This window comes from Plecotus auritus, assembly GCF_963455305.1.
Source record: "Plecotus auritus genome assembly, chromosome: 8".
NCBI lineage: Eukaryota > Metazoa > Chordata > Mammalia > Chiroptera > Vespertilionidae > Plecotus > Plecotus auritus.
In genome coordinates this window covers 27,272,546-27,294,974 of record NC_137782.1, presented here as the reverse complement: position 1 = coordinate 27,294,974, position 22,429 = coordinate 27,272,546, and the positions used below count along the sequence as shown (strand labels likewise).

Sequence of the window (22,429 nt, the reverse complement as noted above, 5' to 3'; positions counted from 1 at the left end):
GAGTAGCCTGAATCGTCCAGGTGGGCCTGATGTAATCAAAAGGGCCTTCCAAGAGGGAGGATATTACTTCACATGACAAAAGGGGGCCAAAAGCGAAGGAGTGGAAGCTGGAGATGGTAAGGGAACAGGTTCTCCCTAGAATCTCCAGAAGGCACACGGCCTTGCCATTGATCTTTAACCCCATAAAACCCATTTCAGAATTCTTACCACCAGAACTGTAAGATTATGAACTTGGGTTGTTTTAAGTCACTCAGGTTGTGGGAATGTGTTACAGGGCAAAGGGGAACTGACCCAGAGACTGAGAATGGCCTGGATGAGGATGAGGTGGACACAGCATGGATGCCCAGACCAGAGGCCATGATGAAGGAGGGATGTCAGGTCCAGATGCTCATTTGTGCCCAAAGACCAGGGGGACCGAACGCCGTAGCAGGACGGAAGCCCAAGCCCAAGCCCAAGCAGGGTGAGACGCCCTAGGCAGGGGCCAGCCAGGCCCATGGACAGCACCCAGGCCTGAGTCATCTTTCCCTGATCTTTCACTTCTTGTTCAGCCATCATGAAGGGAACACTTAATTCTGAGGCAAAATAGGAGGAAAGGGAGAGGGCTTTTGAGAGGAGAGAACATGCCTGAGAGCACATGGTGAAATTTGGAATCCGGGAATTTAATTTCTCAACCAACTGGCGTTAGGAGTCTGTTTTAAACAAGCACAAGCACTGAAGGAGAAAAATGGTGGCGGAATAGACAGATGTGTTCCGAGCCTTGTCCCAGAGCAGAAAGAAAGAACAGCTGAGGGTCGCACGAGGAATGTTTGTTGGCAAGTTAAGGGACAGCTAAACTCCAGGAGAAGGCGGGGGACTGCTAGACGGGGTTCCCCTGACCAGGAAGCCCCCACTGCGGCTGGGTCCCCTCCCAGAGCTACGGGCTCGGATGCGGAAACTGCGCCATCTTGAAAGGGAAAGTGGAGCTTATCGGAAGCCTGAAAATCCACAACTGCGGCACCCACCGAACAGCTGCGAGCCCCAGAACACCGGTCCCCAATTGGCACAAACACACGGGTTCAGAGGAGCTCTACACTCCACCACAGAAAGGTCAGATTTTGCCTGGGATAAGGATAGAGAGAACTACAGAACCAGACATCCAGAGAAGAGAGACCATGGGGAGACAAAGAAACAGCCTGCATATGAAAGAAAAGCAGGCATCGCCAGAAAAGGAAGTAAACGAAATGGAGGCAAGCAACCTTCCAGAGAAAGAATTCAGAGAAATGGTCATAAGGTGGCTGAAAAGAATGGAAGACAAATTTGACAATATGAGTAAGAACCAAGAGGAAATGAAGAAGAACCAAGAAGAAATGAAAAATGACATGCTGCTGTAAAGAACTCAATAGAAAGCATCAAGAGTAGACAAGCACAAGCACTTACTGAGTTGGATGGAGTTGTCCTGGAAGTGATCATCTCCTACTACATTTTATTACAGTAGGAAAATGAGAGCCAATGTCAGAAATTTATGGGAAATGAATTCAGGTTCCTCACATCTGCATTTATCAGTATGAGATATTTACATATTCCAGTAGAAAACAAGAGGGAAAGTCTTTCTCTAATGGAAGAGTTAAAAATAAAGACATTGAGATGGAGATGAGGTTGAAAATGGAGGGTCAAAGGTCAAATTGTGTGGGGCTGCCTGAGTTTACGATCTGAATTTCTGTGAAAGAGAAAGCATTGCAGGTGAAAGCAGTGTGGTAAAGGTTGCAACAGTTTTTAAGGGGAATGGAAAGGGGAGCTGGAGAGAATGAAATAAAGGAACTGCTCAGATGAAGTTTGAAGTCTGTGATTCTTACAAATATCCAAGCCATAGATGGCAGGGTAGGGACTAGAGCAGAGACAACAAGAATGGATGTGATCAAGCAAATATTGTAAACTCTGACTTAAGAAGTTACAGTGACAGACCAATGTTACTTTTAGATGAAATGTTGGAATATATAGGTTAGGTGACCTATGGTGTAGGTCCCCAATTCTTAGTAATTAAACTAGAATCTGAAATCCATTCTCCTAAAATCTCAGGCCAACTTTTCCCCCTAGGGCAATTTTATTAGATAATAGCTTAATAGCTCCTCAAAAAAGTGGCCATGGGTTTCTAATAGGAAGGATTTAATGACAAAAATTTGAAAGAAAACTAGACATGTGTATAATACTGTAATATTCAGATATGTCAAGATAAATATGTAAAATCATTCATGACTATAACTTTTATTGTTTTGAAAACACTGTGCTATGAAATGTAATAAGTTATTTATAAAGGGATATATTAAAAATTGGAAAAGTTAAACATAAGATGATTTTACCTGGAGTTCTTTGATCAAGATGTCTTTGAACAACCAAAATTTCATAATGGGTGCCTTTCTGTTTCTTTACTTCTTAAACAGTTAAATGCAAAACTTAATTCACAGGCCGAGATTGGCTCACCGTTAGTGAAAGCCCCAAGTAAACATGGCAATATATAGGGATAGAAGAAGATTAATTTTGGCCTTTAAAAATGAGGGACCAATTACTCTACAAGTCTGATGATGGCCTATTTGCAATACCAGCTTTTCAGAACAAGTTTCTTTAGTCTTATATTCAGGAGTTGTTTTTCGTTCCCTTTCCTGTCATTTGAATTCTAACAGCCCTATGCTGCAATAGGTCAACATCATCATTTTTCTCTAAATATATCTAAGGAGATTAATGATAATTCTATGAGACCAGATGTCACAGATGTTACTGCCATTCAGACAAAAAAGTAGAAGCATTCTGTCATCCTGAACATTTTCATTTATATTACAGATGTCAATACCCATCACCAATCACTCTCTAAGTTTTGGTTTCAAAATTAAGAAGCAAATTAGTCACCTTTTTTTGTCTCTGCATACAGGAATTTTCTTCAATAGTTTTAATCCCAGAAATATAGAGTTCACATTACTTATTTATGTCTACTTGTATTGGGTGTACAATTTTCCTCACAAAATCTTTTTGTCATTTAACATGTTGTCTTTATTTGTTTTAAAAAGTTTATTCATGATCTAATTTATTATTTTATTTCAATAAACAAACAATCTAAATAAAATTAAGTGTCTTAACTTCATTATTCTTCTTAGCTTTCTACTCTCAATATAGGGAATATGATAAAAGCAATGCTTTGGCTTATTTCAAATCCTAGGCTGAATATTCTCAGTCATTTTTCTGGTGGATAGTGCCAAGAATCATGGACATACACAAAGTAAAGTGGAATATACACCTGTAGTCATATAATGCTGTTTCCTTGCCAAGTATGTTCTTAAATTTTACATACTTATTTTATTTTTAAATTTTCATATAGTATGAAATTTGATGAAGGACAGTTAAATATTATAGTCACTATGGGAAGATATTTAGCTATAGACAGGATCTCTCTGGGTGAATTCTCAGGTGTTTAGTAAAGAAGATGTGATACCTAGAGACCTATTCATTATTAACATAGCTTTAGAAATTCTCTTTCTTTGGGTTTTCTGATGTTGAACAAAGTCTGTCCTTCTTTTAAAAAAAATTTTTGTACACTGATTACAAGAGTTTTACTTGTGAATATGTCCTTTTATGACAGTTTAGATTAGAGGCATTTCTTAAGGTTTTTGTCATACTAGCTACATCCATATGGCTTTTCTCCAGTATGAATTCTTTCATGCTGGATAAAAATCATTACTGCTAAAATCATGTCCACACATACAACAATGAAAAACTGTCTCTCCAGTGTTAATTTTTGATGCTGTTTCAGGACTTCTTCTTGGCTAAAGTCCTTTCCACATAGATCATATTTGAAGGATTTCTCTTCAATATGAGTTCTCCGGTGTTTACTAAATTGTGAGTATAACTTAAAGCATTTTTCACCAAATTTGTATACTGTTGGTTCAGTATAAATTGTCCAGTGTTCAATAAGCTTTGAAACGTTGTCAAAGGTACTGTTTTCCTGGAGTATTAATTCTGCTGTGTCATTTCAGGATTGCCTGTTGGCTAAAGGCCTTTCCACATTCATCACACTGAATACGTTTCTCTCCAGTGTGGATTCTGTGATGTCTAGTAAGGAATGAGTAAAATCTAAGGCCTTGTCACATGCATCACACGTGTGTAGTTTTGGTCTTGTGTGCTTTTTCTGTTGTTGCATAAACTTTGAAGCTCTGGTCAAAGTATTTCCACAATCATTGCATCCAAAGAGTTACTCTAATGCCTGAGTGTTTTGGAGAGTAGTAAACGATGAAGGATGCCTCAAGGCTTTTGCATACACATCATATTGTATGTTCTCCACTGTATGAATTTTCTTATGTTAAGTAAAGTGTGAAATGTGACTGAATGCCACCTTATAGCCATCACATGGCTTTGCATGACAGTGTAAAGTCTTTGCTGTACATTCAAGTGTGAGTTCTGTCTGAAGGCACTAATGGATTCATTAAGGTCAGGAGGGAAAAAATCCAACATGGTTGGCATATTAATGGGGAGACAGTAAGAGAGTAAGTTAAAATTAGACTGTCACACCACAATATAAATCACAATGAATTAGCCCTAACCGGTTTGGCTCAGTGGATAGAGCATCAGCCTGCGGACTGAAGGGTCCCAGGTTCGATTCCGGTCAAGGGCATGTATCTTGGTTGAGGGCACATCCCCAGTAGGGGGTGTGCAGGAGGCAGCTGACTGATGTTTCTCATCGATGTTTCTAACTCTCTATCCCTCTCTCTTCCTCTCTGTAAAAAATTAATAAAATATATATTAAAAAATAAATAAATAAACTGTTTAAATCACAATGAATTATTATATGTGTGTGCGAGTGTGTGGACAATACAAGGCTGTAGGTTGGGGAGGTGGCAGTATGTCATTGAGAAGTGGCAGTGTATGGGGAAAAGAGTGCAGCTATGCATTTTAAAGGTATCATTTAAAAGCAACACCAATGTTTTTATAAATAATAAGAAGGCACTGACATAATTCTTTCTTTGAACTAAAAATAATTTTTTCTGTAAGAATTACCTATTAAAAATGTTACACTTAAACAATGTTATGCTTAATAGATAAAGTGCTAATTGGGGTTTTACTTTCAAGTTTTGTTTTTAACCACAGATTTTAATGAGTTACTATGAGGTTAAATATAAATATAGTACATTGATATTAATGCTATTTGAATTCTAACAATTAGAGTGCCATACCAGACTTATCCATTGATTTATTACATAGAATTTGGATTGTGTCCATTTGTTGATTTAAAGAATGATTCACTAACTTGCATACAGATTTTTATGAATTTAAAGTCTTAGAATTCGGCTTTTTCAAAGAGAAATCACAATTACATATTTGCCACATTTTAAAGCACAAAACTCAAGTAAGTTCTTATCAATTTGTATTCTAAACTCTCATATATACATGGGTATATCATTGCTATCACAATTTCTATGACCATAAGTTCTACGTTCTACCTATATTTTATATTTTTGTTAAGCTGACACTAAGTTTTATCATTGATATTTTTATTTGGATTTATTCAGTGACTAGAAAAATGTTTCGTTTGTGTTTTATGAGATAAAACAAAGTAAATTATAAAAATAAAAAATAAAGAAGTAAATGTAAGACTCTCCACCACCACCACCAAAAAAAAAAAAAAAAAAAAAATGTAATTAGCATAGTATCCTGTTACTAGGCCTGCATTCTAGCCATGGATAATGGGATAATGTTACTATGTTACTCTAGTCTTAAATGGATGGATACGAAATTGCTAACATAAAACACAATCAGAAAGTAACTTTAAAAATAAAGTAGAACTTCGAGTATGAATACAGTAGGTAGCATAAATAGAAGTATAATACAGGCAAAGACAAATAGTAAAATGAGGAGTCTCTGAATAATTTAGAAAACTCCAGATTGGATTTAAAAGAATATTAAGTTTAAGACAAATGTAAAATAAAAGTACTGCTCTTTACTAACTATAAGCCTAAGAATAAAAGAAAAAAATTAAATTCAGGGGAAAATTTTCTAGAATGCCTGAATACTTCCCAGAAATAATATGTAAGTCTTAGTGGAAAGAATTTTTTCTTTCAGCATTTTGAAAGTATCATTCCATTACTTCTGTACTCCGTTGTTTTTGAATAATCAGCTGCAAATTATATTGTTCTTGTATATGATAGGCCATTTTTCTCTTGTGCTGATTTCAATATTTTCTCTGTCTTTGGCTTTCAACATTTTGATCATGATGTCTGTAGGTGTGCAATTCTTTGTATTTTTTTCCATGTGGAGTTTGTTCTAGCCAATCTACTGTTGAGCCCTTCTAGGGAAATACTCACTTCAGTTAGGGTACTTTTCAACTTCAGTATTTCAGTTTTTGTAACCTCTATCTCTATTGATATTCTAGAAATGCCCCACCCACATTAGCTGAATAAAAATCTTCATTTTAACAAGGTTCCCAGGTAATTCTGTGCACTTTGCCTAGTATATCCAATCAATGTTAGTGTTATTATCACAGGCTTCTTTGTTTAAGTATCTCGGCTTTGACAAGCTATGAAGTTAGTGCTTAAATACTTATTTTAATAAATAAGTAAAAGAAGTCTCAGATGTGAAGAGAAAATCATATGGCTAGTGAATAGAATTACTGCGATTCAAACAGATATTTTACTCCAAATTTTATTTGTTTAATAAATGCTTATGCCTAAAATAATGAAAACATGTCTGCATCATTTTATCCTTAGTATAGCTGTAACCCCAGGCCAAATCATTGTGGAGAAAATATTGAATTAATCTTCCTATGTGGTGATTGCATTTCTAAGGGTCAGGCAGGGAGGATTCTGAGCCTCTCCTTACCTCTCTAGCCCAGCCCAGATCTGTGCTCAGTAGCTTTTTAGAGTTTATAGCTCAGGCTAAGGTTTAGTTTGTGGCCCAAGTTAGAGGTTCTAGATCAAGTTCATCTGACCCCCCAGGCCCAGATCCAAGATTCACTGGAACACGAGCTCAAGAGAAGGAAGAAGGAGCTGGCTCTCTGAGTACCTTGGAGAGCACCCTCCCTAATCTGAGACCTTTTAAAAGGCCAGGCAGCGTAAAAGAATCCCTAGAAGAATTAGGTCCTAGATAGCTGGGCCTGAAGCAGTTATTGATTCTCCTGCTTATAGTGAACTAAGCTAGGATAATATCACCACATCCATGGGCCATCAAATACTATGTGACAGTGGAAGCTGTAGGCAAACTTTGAGAGGGGAGAGGTAAGCCAGGGCAGAGGGGGACAGGTTCTATAGGGAAATATACTTTATTGTAGGATGTTTGAAAATTTGGTCTTGGAATAATAGCTCACTAACTTCACCAGCTCCTCCCTAAACTACACACCAACTCTATTTTCTTTTTCCCAGGTTCTGGGCTGGTCCCATACTACAAATATTATCAGACCTGACTGGTATTTTCCCCTTAATTATGGCCAATGGGAAGGAAAGGTTTTCCTCTTAGCTACAGAAGAACTGAAAGGTAGTACTGGAGTGAACTTTGCAAGTTACCTAAATCTTACTCCTTGTTTAAAATAACAATAACATTAGGAGAGAATGAGTAAATGACTTGTCTAGGACCACATATATTGTTAGTGTCTACAAGTTTTTTAAATTTCAAAAATTGTAAGGAACCACATAACTTATAGCAGTAAAGCACACAAATGTGAATGGTCTGTTATTGAGGTTTGACTGTATCACCTTAGCAAATGAGCTAAAATGTACACATTTAGTAGTCAAGCCCAGGATTGTTAGTGTTCTTGATTAAGCATACTGTCACTAATGCTTTAGAATATGTTTGAATGATTTTATAACTTTGGCAGTTATTTTAATATTCACTGTTATTAAAATTTAATATATTTTAATTACTACACCAGTCTCATCAAAACATTCATTAAATAATAGTACTTTTAGGGGGGACTTACAAATTCATGAAGACCAATTATGTTGAAGTGGAAATTAGATGTTATAATATACCACAGAGACACTTAAGCAAACACCATAATGCACTGTGCAGTTAATTTAGTGAAGAACTCAATACAACATCAGAGCTAATGCTGAGAACATTAAACAGGCAGTATTAGAGCAGATATACTCCACAATAAATGTAAATTTATGCTCCCTGAGAACGTACCTTTCCTCTTATATGTCTATTCCTATGTGAATATTAGTATTGAATGATGCAGGTTTTGAATTTTTGCAGGTCTTTATAAAGAAAATCTTTGCATAGACTGCTCTACTGTTAATGTATGAGAATAATGTATTTTTAAATCTTTTTTGTTCAATTTTGTTCTTGCATTTGTTTTTATACCCTTAGGACACATGTATGGTTTTTACCCAAAAAATAAGTAAATGCCTTAAATTCTTGTGTAAAGAGAATTTTATTTGAAAATATATTTTAAACTCCCCACCATATTAATTAATATATCTCTGCATTATAATTTTTAATAGTTACCTGATGCCCCACCTTACAGATTCCTACAAGCTATTCTTTTTTTCTTTACATTTATATTTTTGACAGTGTGCTGCTGTTAATATAACTTATAAGAAATGTACTTATACATGTATCTTTGGACAATTATTTTCTTAGGTCATATTTTCTAATAACAAAATTGCTACATTGCAGTGCATGCTCCTTTTAAGTCTTAGTAGAGTGGCCTCTAAATTGTTTTATAAATTATTTTCCAAATAGAAATTTATGAGACTGAATTCTTCCCAAACTTATGCCCACCCTGGATATCATTTTTCTTTCTAATCTTTGCCAATGGTAAAGCCAAAAAACACTTGCATTTTTTATTCGCAGTTTATGTGTTGCTTTCACATATTTATTCCTCATTTGCATTTTTTCTTTTATTACTTTCCCCTTTGTATCCATAGATCATTTTTATGGTAGTGTGATCTTCTTATAAATGTGTAAGAGATAATTAAATGAAGTCAATAAACCATTTCTTTCACATACTTAACAAATATATTTTCCAAGTGATTTTTACTTGATTTTTTTCCCCTAGAAGTAAGGTTTTAAATTTTTCTAGAGTAAAATCTGGCAGTCATTTCTTTTATGGTTTGACAGCTTGCTATCCCTACCCAGAGACTAAATAAGAAAATTATTTTATGTTTTTCTCTAGGTTCTTGGCAGTTTACTGTAAGATGTTAAATCAAAAATCCACATGAAATTTATGTTATAACGTGTATGGCTGAGAGATATGCTCATCCCCTCTCCACCCATCGCCTCTAGTTTCCTAACATGGTTTCCTGCCCACCTCATTTCTCCCTTCCCCCCACTTGGAAATTCCCCCTTCATCATACTCTAAATTCTTATCAACTCTTGGGTTTGTGTCTGTACTTCTAAGGAGCTAGAGGCAATCTTTCAAATTTTATATTAATATTATACATATTCATGTATTATAGAAAATACTGATTTTTTTTTAGACCTGGCTGTTATCCTGTGGTTTGTTATTATTGTTGTTGGTGTTGTTGTTGTTGTTGTTGTTGTTCTTCATCTCCTCCTCCTCCTCTTCCTCCTTCTCCTTCCAGATGAAATGTAGATGTGTTCTGTTAAATAAAGTAAAATAAAAACAAAAAAATAAAGAAGTCACATCACCCAGCTTACTAAGGTTTTGATTGGATTTTGTTGAAGAATGTTGTGTCTTGCTATGTAGGAAAACAGTACATGTCTCCATTCACATCATTTTTTGTGTGTAAGTTCTGCCCAATTTTTGTTAATCTAGCCCTAAATACTGAATGCTACTGTGAATGGAACTTATTTCCTATTACTATCATTGGCATAAGAGAAACAGTTGATATAGTGACATCATGAGAATGAAACTGATCTGGTGTGATTTACTGAAAACATAACGGCCCTTATATTATGCCAAGAAATGTGTAATTTGAATGTAGTTGAAGGAAATGAGAGAGAGAAAGAGAGAGAGAGAGAGAGAGAGGAGAGAGAGAGAGAGAGAGAGAGAGAGAGAGAGAGAACGGGAGGAAGAGAGAGAGCAAAAGTGGCAAAATATTAACAACTGTGAATCTAAATAAACAGTTTATTCAGGTGTTTTATTCAGAATGAATCATTCCTGTAACTTTTCTGTACATTTGAAAATTTTCAAAATGAAAAGGTAAAAGGGGTAAGAAGATGACTAACCAATGTTTAATGTAAAGATCAAAACAACACAGAACTTTTAGGATCCTAGTTTAATAAAAGTATCACCTAACATAGTCATTCCTGGGAGGAACTTGTGTTTGCCTTTGATCAGATCTTCCTCTGAGTTTTGTGTACTTGGTGCTTTACCTAGTTTTAGAATATCACTTTTGAAATACAGTTTGGAGATGTTGTTTGCATTCCTTGGAGAAAACTTGCTGGTAGTGGGTATTAATCTTTCACTATATCACTGGCCTGTATTTTTTAGTAGTTTAGTTAAATATTTATGTTTTCATACGTGCAGCTGACATACATCTGTCCTTATCAAGGTAGCTTTGTATCTAAAGTGACACTGGTTGTAGGTGGAGCCAGTTTCAGATCCTGGGGTTTTGGGGGAACCAGGGCTCCCAGGGAAAGTAGAGATGATTTTGGACAACCAATCACCCAATTCACCAAATAAGGCGGGACTTCTAAAGACTGTCCCTAAGGAGAGGGGCTCGGAGACTTATGGGAAACGGAGTCCTGAATCTGATGGATTGCTGGGAGGAGGCGCAGGGAACTGGTCCTCGCAGCTCCTTCTGCGCATGTGCAGTTCTTCCTTATTGTTCGTCGGCTCCCTTGTTTCCAGTTTCGCGCGGCAGGCAGATAACCGGAGCCGCCCCGTGTACGCGTCGCGCACTGACCGGGTCCTGCACGAAGGATGTGCACTACAGGTGAGAAGCAGTTTGGAGGGTTGCTTTGTCAGGTTTGTGCCCACACCTGGTGGAAGCCGAAGCCTGCGCGAGCCCCACGCAGACTGACACCCCACAGCTCTTGTTCCCCGGTCTGCTCTGCATTTGCCCCTAGAGGAAGCCAAGCGACCTGCAGGTTCCAGGAAAGGGATATGGACGTGGGTTTCCTGGTCAGAATGAAGTGCGCCCAGAAAAGGCATCCGCGTGTTAAAGGACTGTTTCCAGAAGCTCCTCGAATTTGCATGTGCCCTGGCCCACCCTTCGTCAGGGAGTCACATCCACCACACCAGTGGAGATGAGACTCATTCTTGTAACGCGTAGGGTATGCCTGCGGGCTAAGGGCGGGTGGTGGGTCTGCAGGCTAGCAGGCTGATTCAAGAGTTCGAGTTTGAACTACAGATGGTGCAAATTCTAGCCTTGCCACCGAGTCTCCATGGGCAAAATGGTGAGCCTCTAAGACTCCGTTCCTCCATCAGCAAAATGAAGTTATTTCTAAAACCTGCCTCAAGGGTGGTCTGAGGATCGAACAAGGTAGCACCTGTAAAGCACTCAGCACAGGCCTGACATTCACTAAGCACCTGGGAAATGTTACTGCCTTTTTCGCTGTTCTTTTCATGAAGTATATTATTTGTTCTCAAAGACCCCCTGTAAAGTCGGTATTAATCATCCCATTTTATCCAAGCAGTAAGCCAAAGACTCTGGAGGTGACGTTTCATGGCCAGTAATCGAAGGAGCTGGGGTGGGAACCTCCAACAGCTTGACTTCCACGCCCCGTGCAGGGGGTTGCCCAGCGCACATCCTTCACAGCTCTTAGCAGAGCGGCACTTCTCTGGAGCCACCGGGAAGAACCTGGAGTGTGTAAGGACTGAGCCTTCCCTAGAGGCTCTGGAGGATTCTCGGCATCTGGACAGAACCCTCGGATTACTGCACCATTGAGCCTTCTAGACTCTTCCTTCATTGTCTGTCTGCCCAGTGCCCTCAGCAGTTGACAGACCCCGAAGTCATATTTTCTGGCAGTGATTGCCAGCATGCATCAGAATCACCTGGGGGGCTTGTTAAAACCCAACAGCTGCCTGGTCCCACCCCCAGAGTTTCTGGTCAGTAAGTCTAGGGAGGGGCCCAAGAATTTGCATTTCTACCAAGTTCCCAGGTGATGCTGATGCTGCTGGTCTGGGGCCACACCGGGAGAACTGGTGTAGGGGATGGTGAATTCCGAGAGACAGCGGGCAGGGCTGAAGATTCCAGTTAATTGACTTTACCCCTTCCGGCCAGGTCCAAATTTCCCTGATCACACCGCTCTTGGGAGGAAGAGGGTGGGAACACCAGTAGCAGGACTCCCACCTGGGGGATCCCCACCCCCACCCCCAGATCGGCTACCACAGCTGCAGGGCAGACATCCAAGAAACAAGCAGGGTCTGTCTTTGCTTGCTCAGAAGCAGTTCCTGATCCTTCTTGCCCTGAGGTTGTCAAGAACTGTCAGGCAGTGACAGCAAAGGCCGACTTTCCAAAGAGAGAGGTCAGCTGGGCTGAGGATGGGGAGCAATAGGCGGGCTTCGTGGGAAGGGGAAGCCCTGTGGACAGGATGATGAGGACATGGTCTGGGAGGGAGGCCAAGGAAACACTATCTCTCCCCCTCCCAGAAAATCCTCCCCACACCAATTCTCTCATCCCTCTCCCGGGACCCTGCCCAGCCCTTAAACCATGCACATCGCCACATCTGGAATTTAGGGATATGCTGCCACCTGCCATTCCTGCCTTCATAGGAGCACAGGAAGGGTTTTCAAGGGTTCTATAATCCTGCCTCATTTTATTTTTTTAAATATATTTTATTGATTTTTTACAGAGAGGAAGGGAGAGGGATAGAGAGTTAGAAACATGGTTGAGAGAGAAACATAGATCAGCTGCCTCCTGTACACTCCCCACTGGGGATGTGCCCGCAACCAAGGTACATGCCCTTGACCGGAATCGAACCTAGGACCTTTCAGTCCGCAGGCCGACGCTCTATCCACTCAGCCAAACCGGTTAGGGCCCTGCCTCATTTTAAAAGTGAACAGTATTGGGCCTGAGAGAGTCATTGGCATGGGTTTAAGTGTAAGGTCTCTGGAGCCAGACTGCCAGGGTCAGAGCATCACTCCACCATATTACTTTAACGTTCTCCCCTTCAATTCCCTCTATAAAATGGGAGTGATAAGAGCACCTACATCTTGCTTTATTTTAAGGAATAAACGGGGTCACATATATAAAGTACTTAGAACAATGCCGTTACATAGTGAGCAATATACAACTTTTGTCAGTATCATTGATGTTCTTACACCTGGATTATTCTCTCCATTTACATCACTCATTCGTGGCAGAACTAAAAGGAGCAACAAGGCCCCCTGACTGTGAATCCCAAGCCACGGTTTTGTCCATCCATGTCTCTGTGAAATCAAAGCAGGTGTCTTAATAAGAAGTCCTTTGAGGACACTGCAAACCAAGGAGAACAAATTCTTTAAAATAAAAAAAGGATTTTCTTAAAGCACACCCATTCCTGTGGTCAGAGGTTCCTATGACTTCTTTAACCACAAGGAGTTAAAAACATAAAAGTATAAAAGTAAGTGAGCAGATCTCTATCAGGTTTTTATTGTTGTGTCGTCTTCTACATTTTTTAGTGGAAATATTTAAAACATACAAAATAAAGAAAATTACATAATGACTCCCATACACTTGTCATAGCTTCAGCAATTTTCAAAATATGGGCCATTTTATTTCATCTATGCTCCCCCAACAGACACACACACACACACACACACACACACACACACACTCACACACACTTACACTCCACCTTCCACCTTCCTCTACTGGATCATTTTAAAGTAAATCCTAAATATCAAAAAATTTAGGATGTAACATGTTTCATAATGGACCAAAGGTTGGCATATTGTCCTTCCTATGCTACGATTTGTATAACCAGGTCTTTCTGAGTTGGACTTTGCCTTGTATATTTGTCGGCTATTGAATCGAGGGGGGGTTATACCTTGTAAGAAACCATTAAGAACAAATATTTACTCTCCCCAGTGGAAAGCCTGCCTCTCTGAGCTCCTCATGGTTAGACCAGGGTTGCAAGAGGCCCCTCGACATACCTGCCCTCTCTGAGAGGTCAAAGACATTCCACCCCTGTGTGCTGTGGCAGCTAATACGTGTGGATTTCTAGACAATGCCAGGGGGACTTCAAGGTAGACCATAGTTCTCATGATATCTTTTCTCCTTCCCTTTCTCCAGCTCTGCCTTCATGGTTCTCTAAACTCTTCCAGGAGCAGAAGAAAATGAACACATCCGAGGTGAGTTGTTTACTTATTACCAATTTTTTCCCCATGAAATCTAAGAGTTCCTTTGCATTTTCAGTAAACACATTTTCTTATCAATTGTTTTTCTTTATTTTTATCATTTCCTGCATTATTATTTTACTTTCCTTTCTTAATCTTCAGGTAGTTGCCAAGGTCTACATTTTCTTTTTATTCTCCTATTAATTACCTTTGATGTGTTTAGCACAGATGTAAACATATGTTTCCCTCAGCATCAGGAATGGTTTTTATAGTATCATCTAAATAAGATAGACTCCTCCCCCATCTCAAGTTTTGTGGAAAAACCTTATGCTTTTCTTTTTTCTCTTTTTTTAATATAATAAATATTATTTGGGAGTTTTTAGTTAACAGTTGCATCACACCTTTTAACTACTTGGATAATAATTATTTAAATTTTAGCATCCATTTTCTGACTATTTTTGCTGTCCCAAGGTTGAAGACAAAGTGACAAAATAATAATAATTGGTCAGTTATAGTATTGCCTACAAGTTAGGGCTGCTTGTTATGTTCTAGTCACTGTTAATTTTCTTACCTGGATTAGCTCAGATAATTCTGATGTTATGAGGTAGGTACCTTTTTTTTAACTTTTTTTTCTATTTTTTTAGGTAGGTACTTTTATTATGCCCCTTTGTGGAGGATATAAGTAACAGATTTAAGTAACTTTTTAAGAGCTTGTAGATGGAATAGTTCTAAGGATACATCGTTAGAAGTTTGGCCAGAAGGACATTTGAGGCCACATTCACTGCAAGCTTTCCACGCACTGTTGGTTGTAAGTTATCATCTGTTTATGTTTCAACTTGCTCAAGAACTTGGGAGATGTCTTAGGTGTAGGGTTGCCAGAGAAGACACAGGGCATATAAAACAAAGTACATCCTGCATGAGACACACACATACTAAAAACTTATTTGTTGCTTATCTGAAGTTCAAATTTAACTGGCAACCCTACTTAGATAGAAAGAGGGTTTCAGGTGCCCGTGCTGACCAATGGAGCTGGCGGTCCTAGCTCAGCCAGAGGCCCTGACCTTCCCTGTCTTCTATGGCTGATCGCATTACCCCATCCTAGAGGGCCTGTCATGGAACCGACGAGGCCACTGTAGCATCACCGTCAATCCCTGCAGAAGCTCCTCTTCCAAAGTTTCAGGAATTCTCAGGCGTGGTTCCCACAGCTTTGTCAAAAAATATAAAACTTTGCCCACATACCCTTTATAAATAGCTTTAAAACATGTTTCCTGTTCAGTTAGCCCCATGCACTCTTCCCTTTCACACCTGTCAGCCACCCACGGTCAGTCCTTTCTGCTCTACCGGAACCAGTTCTTCAGCCATCTATCTGCCTCCATGATCCTGGATGCCAGGTCTTCTTCCTCAGATTCTGCTGAGTTTTGATAGAATCTCCTGGAGGGTTGCACAGAAAGACTGTGTGGTTACAGGCCTTCTGAGGCTGGGTATCTGAAAGTGCCTTTATTCTGCCCCGTTACATGAATGATGGATTGCTTACAGGATGTGGGTTTGAAATCCTTTCCTTCAGAGTATTAGGAGAAAAGATGACCTCCAGGGTCTCCTGGCGTTTGGAAAGACGTGGAGAAGTCGTGCGGCAGTTTATTCGCGCCTTTTCTGCAGGTGACCTGTTTTGTTTGTCCTTCTTGCAAGTTTGTTACCCTCGGGTTTCAGATACTTCACCAGGCAGTGCCGTTATTTGTTCTTGTTTAAGGCTGCCTGCTTGGTAACGGATGGTCCTGTTAGGATGAAGGCTCACGCGTTCGGGATGTTTTCCGTCACTTCTCAGATGGTTTCTCCTTCCCTCCAGCTCTTTGTTCTCGTCGCCCAGAAATCCCATTAGACTGTCAGTGCCTCTCCCGATCTTACTTTTCCTTCATCATTTTTCTTTTTCTGTGTCTTTTGTTCTATGTGTTGAGAGATTTGCTCATTTTTGTCACCTGTAGGGTTTGTTTTCAAGCCTTCTCTCAAGAGTTTTGTTTTTCTGTTTTCATAAGTCAGCAATAAAACATTTAGTGTCTGTGGACTTCTTTTTCCATACCTCACTTTTCTCATTGCATAGAAGACTCTTTCACCAATTTGGAACATCTGTTTGAATTCTTAAAAGTTATTCTCTTTGGTAGGGGAATTAAACTTGTTTTCATAGTCTTCGATCTGTTCTCAGTACTCACCTTTCAGAAGGGCCGTTGATTTTTATTGACAGTAAATTTGTTTAACAGTCTTCAGGAAAGGTACAAAAGCCTTTCAAATTAAACTTAAATATAATAAAATAATTTAAAACTAAAACAAATAGAAAAGAACAAAATGTGTAAACAGTAAATTAAACATTTTTCTCTGTTCTTGAGGCTTATTTTTCAGATTGTTGTTTCTCCTCCTACATGGAGGCCTTTTTTGTTTTCTGTGTGAAAAGAAAGGTAAAAACCTCGTTATATCAATGTGGGGAGCTGATGTGTGTTGCTTGGCAACCAGAGGCCTGTTTCCTTGGCAAGCTTTTCACTTGAATGAAAGGATGACTCGGGGTCTCCCACGTGAATAGTTGGGACATGTGTACAGACAGGCTTCTCTTTAGTCTGTACAGAGGGGGACAACGCTCGAGGGGACCCCGTTTCCCCTGCCAAGTGGGGCAGTGCCTTATCTGAGCATATTAGTCTGTTTCCCCAGAGTTGCCTTAAAAGAAAAGCTGTGACCGTATCCGGTGCTAAGCACAGTACTCTGATTATCTCTTGGGTTGCAGAGTTCATGCAGACACGTGGAGGCAGTTCCCTGCCTTTTCTAGAGACCTGGCCTCCTGAGTGTTAACCCTCAGCTAACCACCCCCCTAGCAGGGAAGGAACCACCCGCGGAGGAGGCGGTCCTGCTACTCCTGCTCCCTCTTCTGCAGCCCCACGTCCACGGTCCACTAGGTCCACCAACGTTTCCTGAGCTGGGAGGTCGCGCCAGGCTCTGCTCGGAGCCTGAGACTTCGCTACACTCTGTATGAAGGGGTGAGCACAGTGCTGCCACCATCTCCCTCCTCCTCGGCATCTTCCAGAAGCTAGTCAACGTTTCTCACTTGCTGCCATCCTCTTTCCCAATACGCCTCTGTTCTGAGAAACATATTCGTGTTTTTATGTCTCTCCTTGCTGTAGTTTCAGAGGCAGAGGAGGTAAGTGTGGGTGTGTGTGTGTGTGTGTGTGTGTGTGTGTGTGTGTGTGTTTGTGTGTGTATGTGTGTCCCATTGCATTGAGTTAGGAGATCACTTATTCTTGAAATTGTCACCACCAGACACTCTTCATTTAATTGACCGCTGCTTTTTGGACACCACAGTGGACCAGACCAGGACTGTTCTAGATGCTGCAGATACAGCTGCTAACTCCTGGTTCCTGTTCCTTCTTAGTCACCAGGCCCACTGGCCTTGTGCTGCTGCCCCCAGGCCCTGTGCCCTTGGTCTCCATGCTCTTTGTGAGCAAGGTCCCTGTTCGGATGACTTCTGCTACCACTGAGATGTTCCTGGTTTCTAAAAATACCTCCTAACCCTACACCTCTCTCCTGAGCCCCAACTGTCACCTCAACATCTCCACCTGTGCGTGCCACAGACGCCTGCAGTATAACATGTCCAAGAATCAGCTCTCTCTCCTTCTGCCCAATCTGCTCCCTCTCCCATTTTGCAATCTCGGTATCTGGCATCAGCATTGACCCAGCTGCCCTTGCACTTATCTGGGACTAATGCTCCTTCTCCCCACTCATTCCATAAACAATTACTGATTAATTCCATTTGGAATCAGCTCCCATTTCTAAATCCTTTTGCTGCTACATTAAAGTAGGTGGCCATTTCTTTTCATAGTCTAACAGGGGTCCTCAAACTACAGCCCGCAGGCCACATGTGGCCCGCTCAGGACATTTATCCGGCCCGCCGGGTGCCGCTGCCTGTCCTGCTTAACAGCCAACTCGTCCTTGGCCCGCAGTGCGCATAGGAATTTGTTCATAGTTTTTTTTTTTAAGCTATAGTCTGGCCCTCCAACGGTCTGAGGGACAGTGAACTGGCCCCCTGTTTAAAAAGTTTGAGGACTCCTGGCTAGTACCTTCCTCTTTGACTTCTCTTGGAAACAGGCTTTCTTAACCTTCAACACTATCAATATTTTGGGCCAGATAATTCTTTTTTTAAAAAAAACAACAACATATTTTTATTGATTTTGAGAGAGAGAGAGAGAGGAAGGGAGATGGATAAAGAGATAGAAACATTAATGAGAGAGAAACATCACCCATCAGCTGCCTCCTGCACACCCTGCAACCCAGGCGTGTGCCCTGACCAGGAATTGAACCAGTGATCTCTTGGTTACTGGGTCGATGCTCAACCACCGAGCCACCCCAGCCAGACCAGACAAGTCTTTGCTGTAGAGGCTGGCCTATGCATTGTAGGATATTTAGTAGCATCTCTGGTCTCCACTCACTATATACCAGTAGCACCCTTCCCTCAGTTGTGACAACCAGAAATGTCTCCAGACATTGCCAAATCCCCCGCGAGAGGCAAAGTGATGTCTGATTGAGAACCACAGCTTCGAAACACCTTGCACTCGGCCTCTAGAACACTACTTTCAAATTGTAGTTCTGATCGTGTCACTTATGTACATGGCCCCATCGTCCCAGAAGCAATCTCCAAAGCAGGCATGTTGTTCCCAGAGAACTGCACCATCAAGTCTTCCGTGGCGTGTAAGTAAAGCACTAGAATGCACTTTTATGTTTCCTTTGTATCTAAAAAGCTCAGGAAAGGTAAGCTTTACTTTTGGTGTATGGCTGGAGAGTCACATACATCTAGTATAATTTATAAGAAATACCCAGTAACGCCCTAACCGGTTTGGCTCAGTGGATAGAGCATCAGCCTGTGGACTGAAAGGTCCCAGGTTCGATTCCGGTCAAGGGCATGTACCCTGGTTGCAGGCACATCCCCAGTAGGGGGTGTGCAAGAGGCAGCTGATCGATGTTTCTCTCTCATCGATGTTTCTAACTCTCTATCCCTCTCCCTTCCTCTCTGTGAAGAAATCAATAAAATATATTAAAAAAAAAAAAGAAATACCCAGTAACTTTTTTTAAACTATATTTTTATTGATTTCAGAGAGGAAGGGAGAGGGTGAGAGAGATAGAAACATCAATGATCAGAGAGAATCATTGATTGGCTGCCTCTGGCATGCCCCCCACTGGGGATAGAGCCCGCAAACCTGGAGAAATACCCAGGAACTCTTACTGATGGGGTGACCAAGTATTTGGAGGCCAATGGTCTATAGAGGAAAGTCCAAAATTTCTCCATGTCTGACCATTAAATACCTCCTATCGTTCTATGTCTCATCAAAGCCTCCAACCTTATTCTATCATGCTGTACTACTTGCAATTCCCTTAACTCAGTGATCGGCAAACTCATTAGTCAACAGAGCGGCAAACCGCAGCTCGCGAGCCGCATGTGGCTCACGAACCGCGGTTTGCCGACCACTACCTTAACTGAAAGTGCATTTTTAGTGTGTCTATATCTTTGCTTATACTATTGCCTCTTATTCACACAAAACTCACTATTGGTGTGCAACCACTTCTTTATCCCCTCAATGAAGCGTAACCTGAAAAAGCACACAAAGAAATGTAACCCTCTCTCCCCTTGTGACCTCACTCTGTCCACACAGTTTTTCATGGCTCCCATAATTCACTATTGCGCATGTCTCTTTCTGTGGAAATTCACCTCATCGGTCTGTAAATCCCTTAAGCACAGGGCCAGTGTCTTATTCTCCTTGGCGTCCTCCAAAACCAGGACAGTTCTAGGCAGGTAGAGGAACTCAGATAGTTTTATGAATTAACAAACAAGTATGGCAGCAGAGTATTTCTGTTATGATTTCTGTTTTTCCCACAAGTACACAGACATCCCTTGTAATATTGCCTGGTAAACTCTTTTTTTTTAAATATATTTTTATTGATTTCAGAAAGGAAGGGAGAGGGAGAGAGATAGAAACATCAATGATGAGAGAGAATCATTGATCAGCTGCCTCCTGCACAGCCCCCACTGGGGACCAAGCCCACAACCCAGGCATATGTCCTTGACCGGAATCAAACCCGGGACCCTTCAGTCCACAGACCGATGCTCCATCCACTGAGCCAAGCCGGCTAGGGCTCCTTGGTAAACTCTTAACGGTGAACACAGTAGGATTAGTTCCCAGATGTATTTCTCGTGCCCTCTGGTCTTGAGCACTTCAGACTGAGCAGGATTGGGCTATTCCAGGGGTCAGTATCATTCGAGGATATATCTGTGGCCTTCACCCGGGATGAGTGGCAGCTGCTGGACTCTGCACAGAGGCACCTGTACAGGGACGTGATGCTGGACAGCTACAGGCACCTGTTGTCCCTGGGTAAGCACAGCCCCATGCAATTCCCAACAGCATGCACTTCCTTTCTTAAGAACCAAATCAATGTAGAATATTACGAGTTTTCAGCTTGAGAATTCGGATTAAAAGATCCTTTTAAGGAACTTGAAAGAATATTGTATTCTCACCTCCCCAGTGAAAGAGTCTTTTTCGACAAGGGCTCCATCATTGTACAGCTTCTAAAGCTTCTCCCTTCTGAATCTTCAAAGGGCCTGAACCCTAAGAAACGTTGCCAAGTCCCCTGTCATTTCCCATAACAGGGCACTGTGATACCAAACCTGAGCTGATACTCAAGTTGGAACAAGGAGAAGAACCATGGACATTAAAGGGAGAATTCCCGAGTCAGAGCCATCCAGGTGAGTTAATGAAGTCAGGTCAAGGCAACTGGTAGATACTGAATCCCAAAAGTCCAGTTCGGGGGTTGGTATCTTTGAAATATGTTTCAGAAATCTCTTATAGAGGCTCCACTTTCAGACATGACTAAAGACAAATAAGTACCATACCTTAGATATTAAACCTCCAAATTTCAGTTTCATATATAACTTATAAATTTTCTGTTTGACATGTACAGAGAGAGATTTGCTTGGTTTTTGTGGAATCCATTTGCTGCCTCCCTCATCTTAGACTTTTATTTCTCTGTTTTTCTCTCTATTCAATAATGGCCATTGTTCACCTTCCCACCAGTGCTACCCTCTCTCTAGATATGCATTTATTGATACATTCTTTTATTCAACAAATACCTAGTTATTTAATGCCTGCTGTGCACAGTCATGTTCCAAGCATAGGGGTACAAAAGCAAGGTCTCTAGTCCTATCCATAGATCTGGTGAGCAGGGAAATATGCAGCATGTCCGGTAGTAATCAGCACTCTGAAAAATTAAAGTCAGGTGAAGGGGATAGAAATTGGCAGGGAAGTCAGGAATGGCCTCTTTGAGGAGGTGAACATTTGAGCAAGAAAAGTGGAATAGAGTGAGACATGGGTTACCTGAGAGATTTCCAGATGGAGGGAGCAGCAGGTGCCACGCCTCTGAGACAGGAGTGGACTTGGTGTAATCAGCGAACAGCAAGGAAGTCAGAGAGGGTTTATTGAGGAGAAATTAGCAAATGATGGCAGAGAGTTAACTGGGGGCAAAACTTTACATGGCTGGAAAAGACTGAATTCTACTCTGAGTGAGACAGTAGGTAGGAGAAGAAGTCAAGAACTATACCCTTAAGCACTATATTTGCAAGTCAGGAAGACACGGGATTCTAGCAAGAGAGGTGAGAATGAGCACCCACTCTATAGGGGGAGAGTCAGGAGATATGGGGTGTTCAGAAGCCACATAAACAGTGTTTTTTGAAGGAAGGAGTGAATTCCAATATACAGATGCAAGTGTAAAGTCAGCCTTGTCCTTTCTTTTCCTGAAAATTACCCAAAGGCCACAAGGAAAAAAGTCAACTCTGTATTTGTTGTAGGTGGGAGGCAGCTAAAATCCCAAACATAATAATAATAATTTTTAAAATGTGGAAAACTAACAAAAGCAATGGATATCAGGCTTGATCATGAAAGTAGAAGTGCTTAGGAAATAGTGTGAGAACATATTGTACAGATAGTATTTACGTGTAATATTTACCACAAATGGAATTTAAAAGAATGAGGATATATTTTTTAAACAACAGGAAAGTAGCATTGCCCTGAAGGATGCCTAGGTTCTGAGAAGAGCTAAGGCTGGAATGTGTGCTAACTCAGTGAAGAACATGAAAGTGGGTTTGCGTTTGAAAATGCACAATATATGGGGTCTAATATCCTGATTTTGTAGAAGCTAGCAATATTGTAGACTTGTGGGATGATCATT

At 40.8% G+C, this 22,429-nt stretch overlaps 1 protein-coding gene across 4 annotated transcripts in view; it reads left to right on the top strand.

Moving 5' to 3' along the window:
* The first annotated feature begins 10,741 nt into the window (after positions 1-10,741).
* The window catches only part of LOC308256152 (zinc finger protein 510-like), a 38,364-nt gene continuing 26,676 nt past the window's right edge, over positions 10,742-22,429 (top strand). For 2 of the 4 annotated variants that reach the window (XM_080684218.1, XM_080684217.1), the window contains exons 1-4: positions 10,742-10,856; positions 14,139-14,197; positions 20,454-20,580; positions 20,856-20,951. In XM_080684218.1, the coding sequence (XP_080540344.1) occupies positions 10,844-10,856; positions 14,139-14,197; positions 20,454-20,580; positions 20,856-20,951 (295 nt within the window). In that variant the 5' untranslated portion in view covers positions 10,742-10,843. Of the gene's footprint in view, positions 10,857-11,589; positions 11,733-12,271; positions 12,391-14,138; positions 14,198-20,453; positions 20,581-20,855; positions 20,952-22,429 lie in introns of those variants that run through there. The other 2 variants (XM_080684215.1, XM_080684216.1) reach the window with 2 other exon arrangements.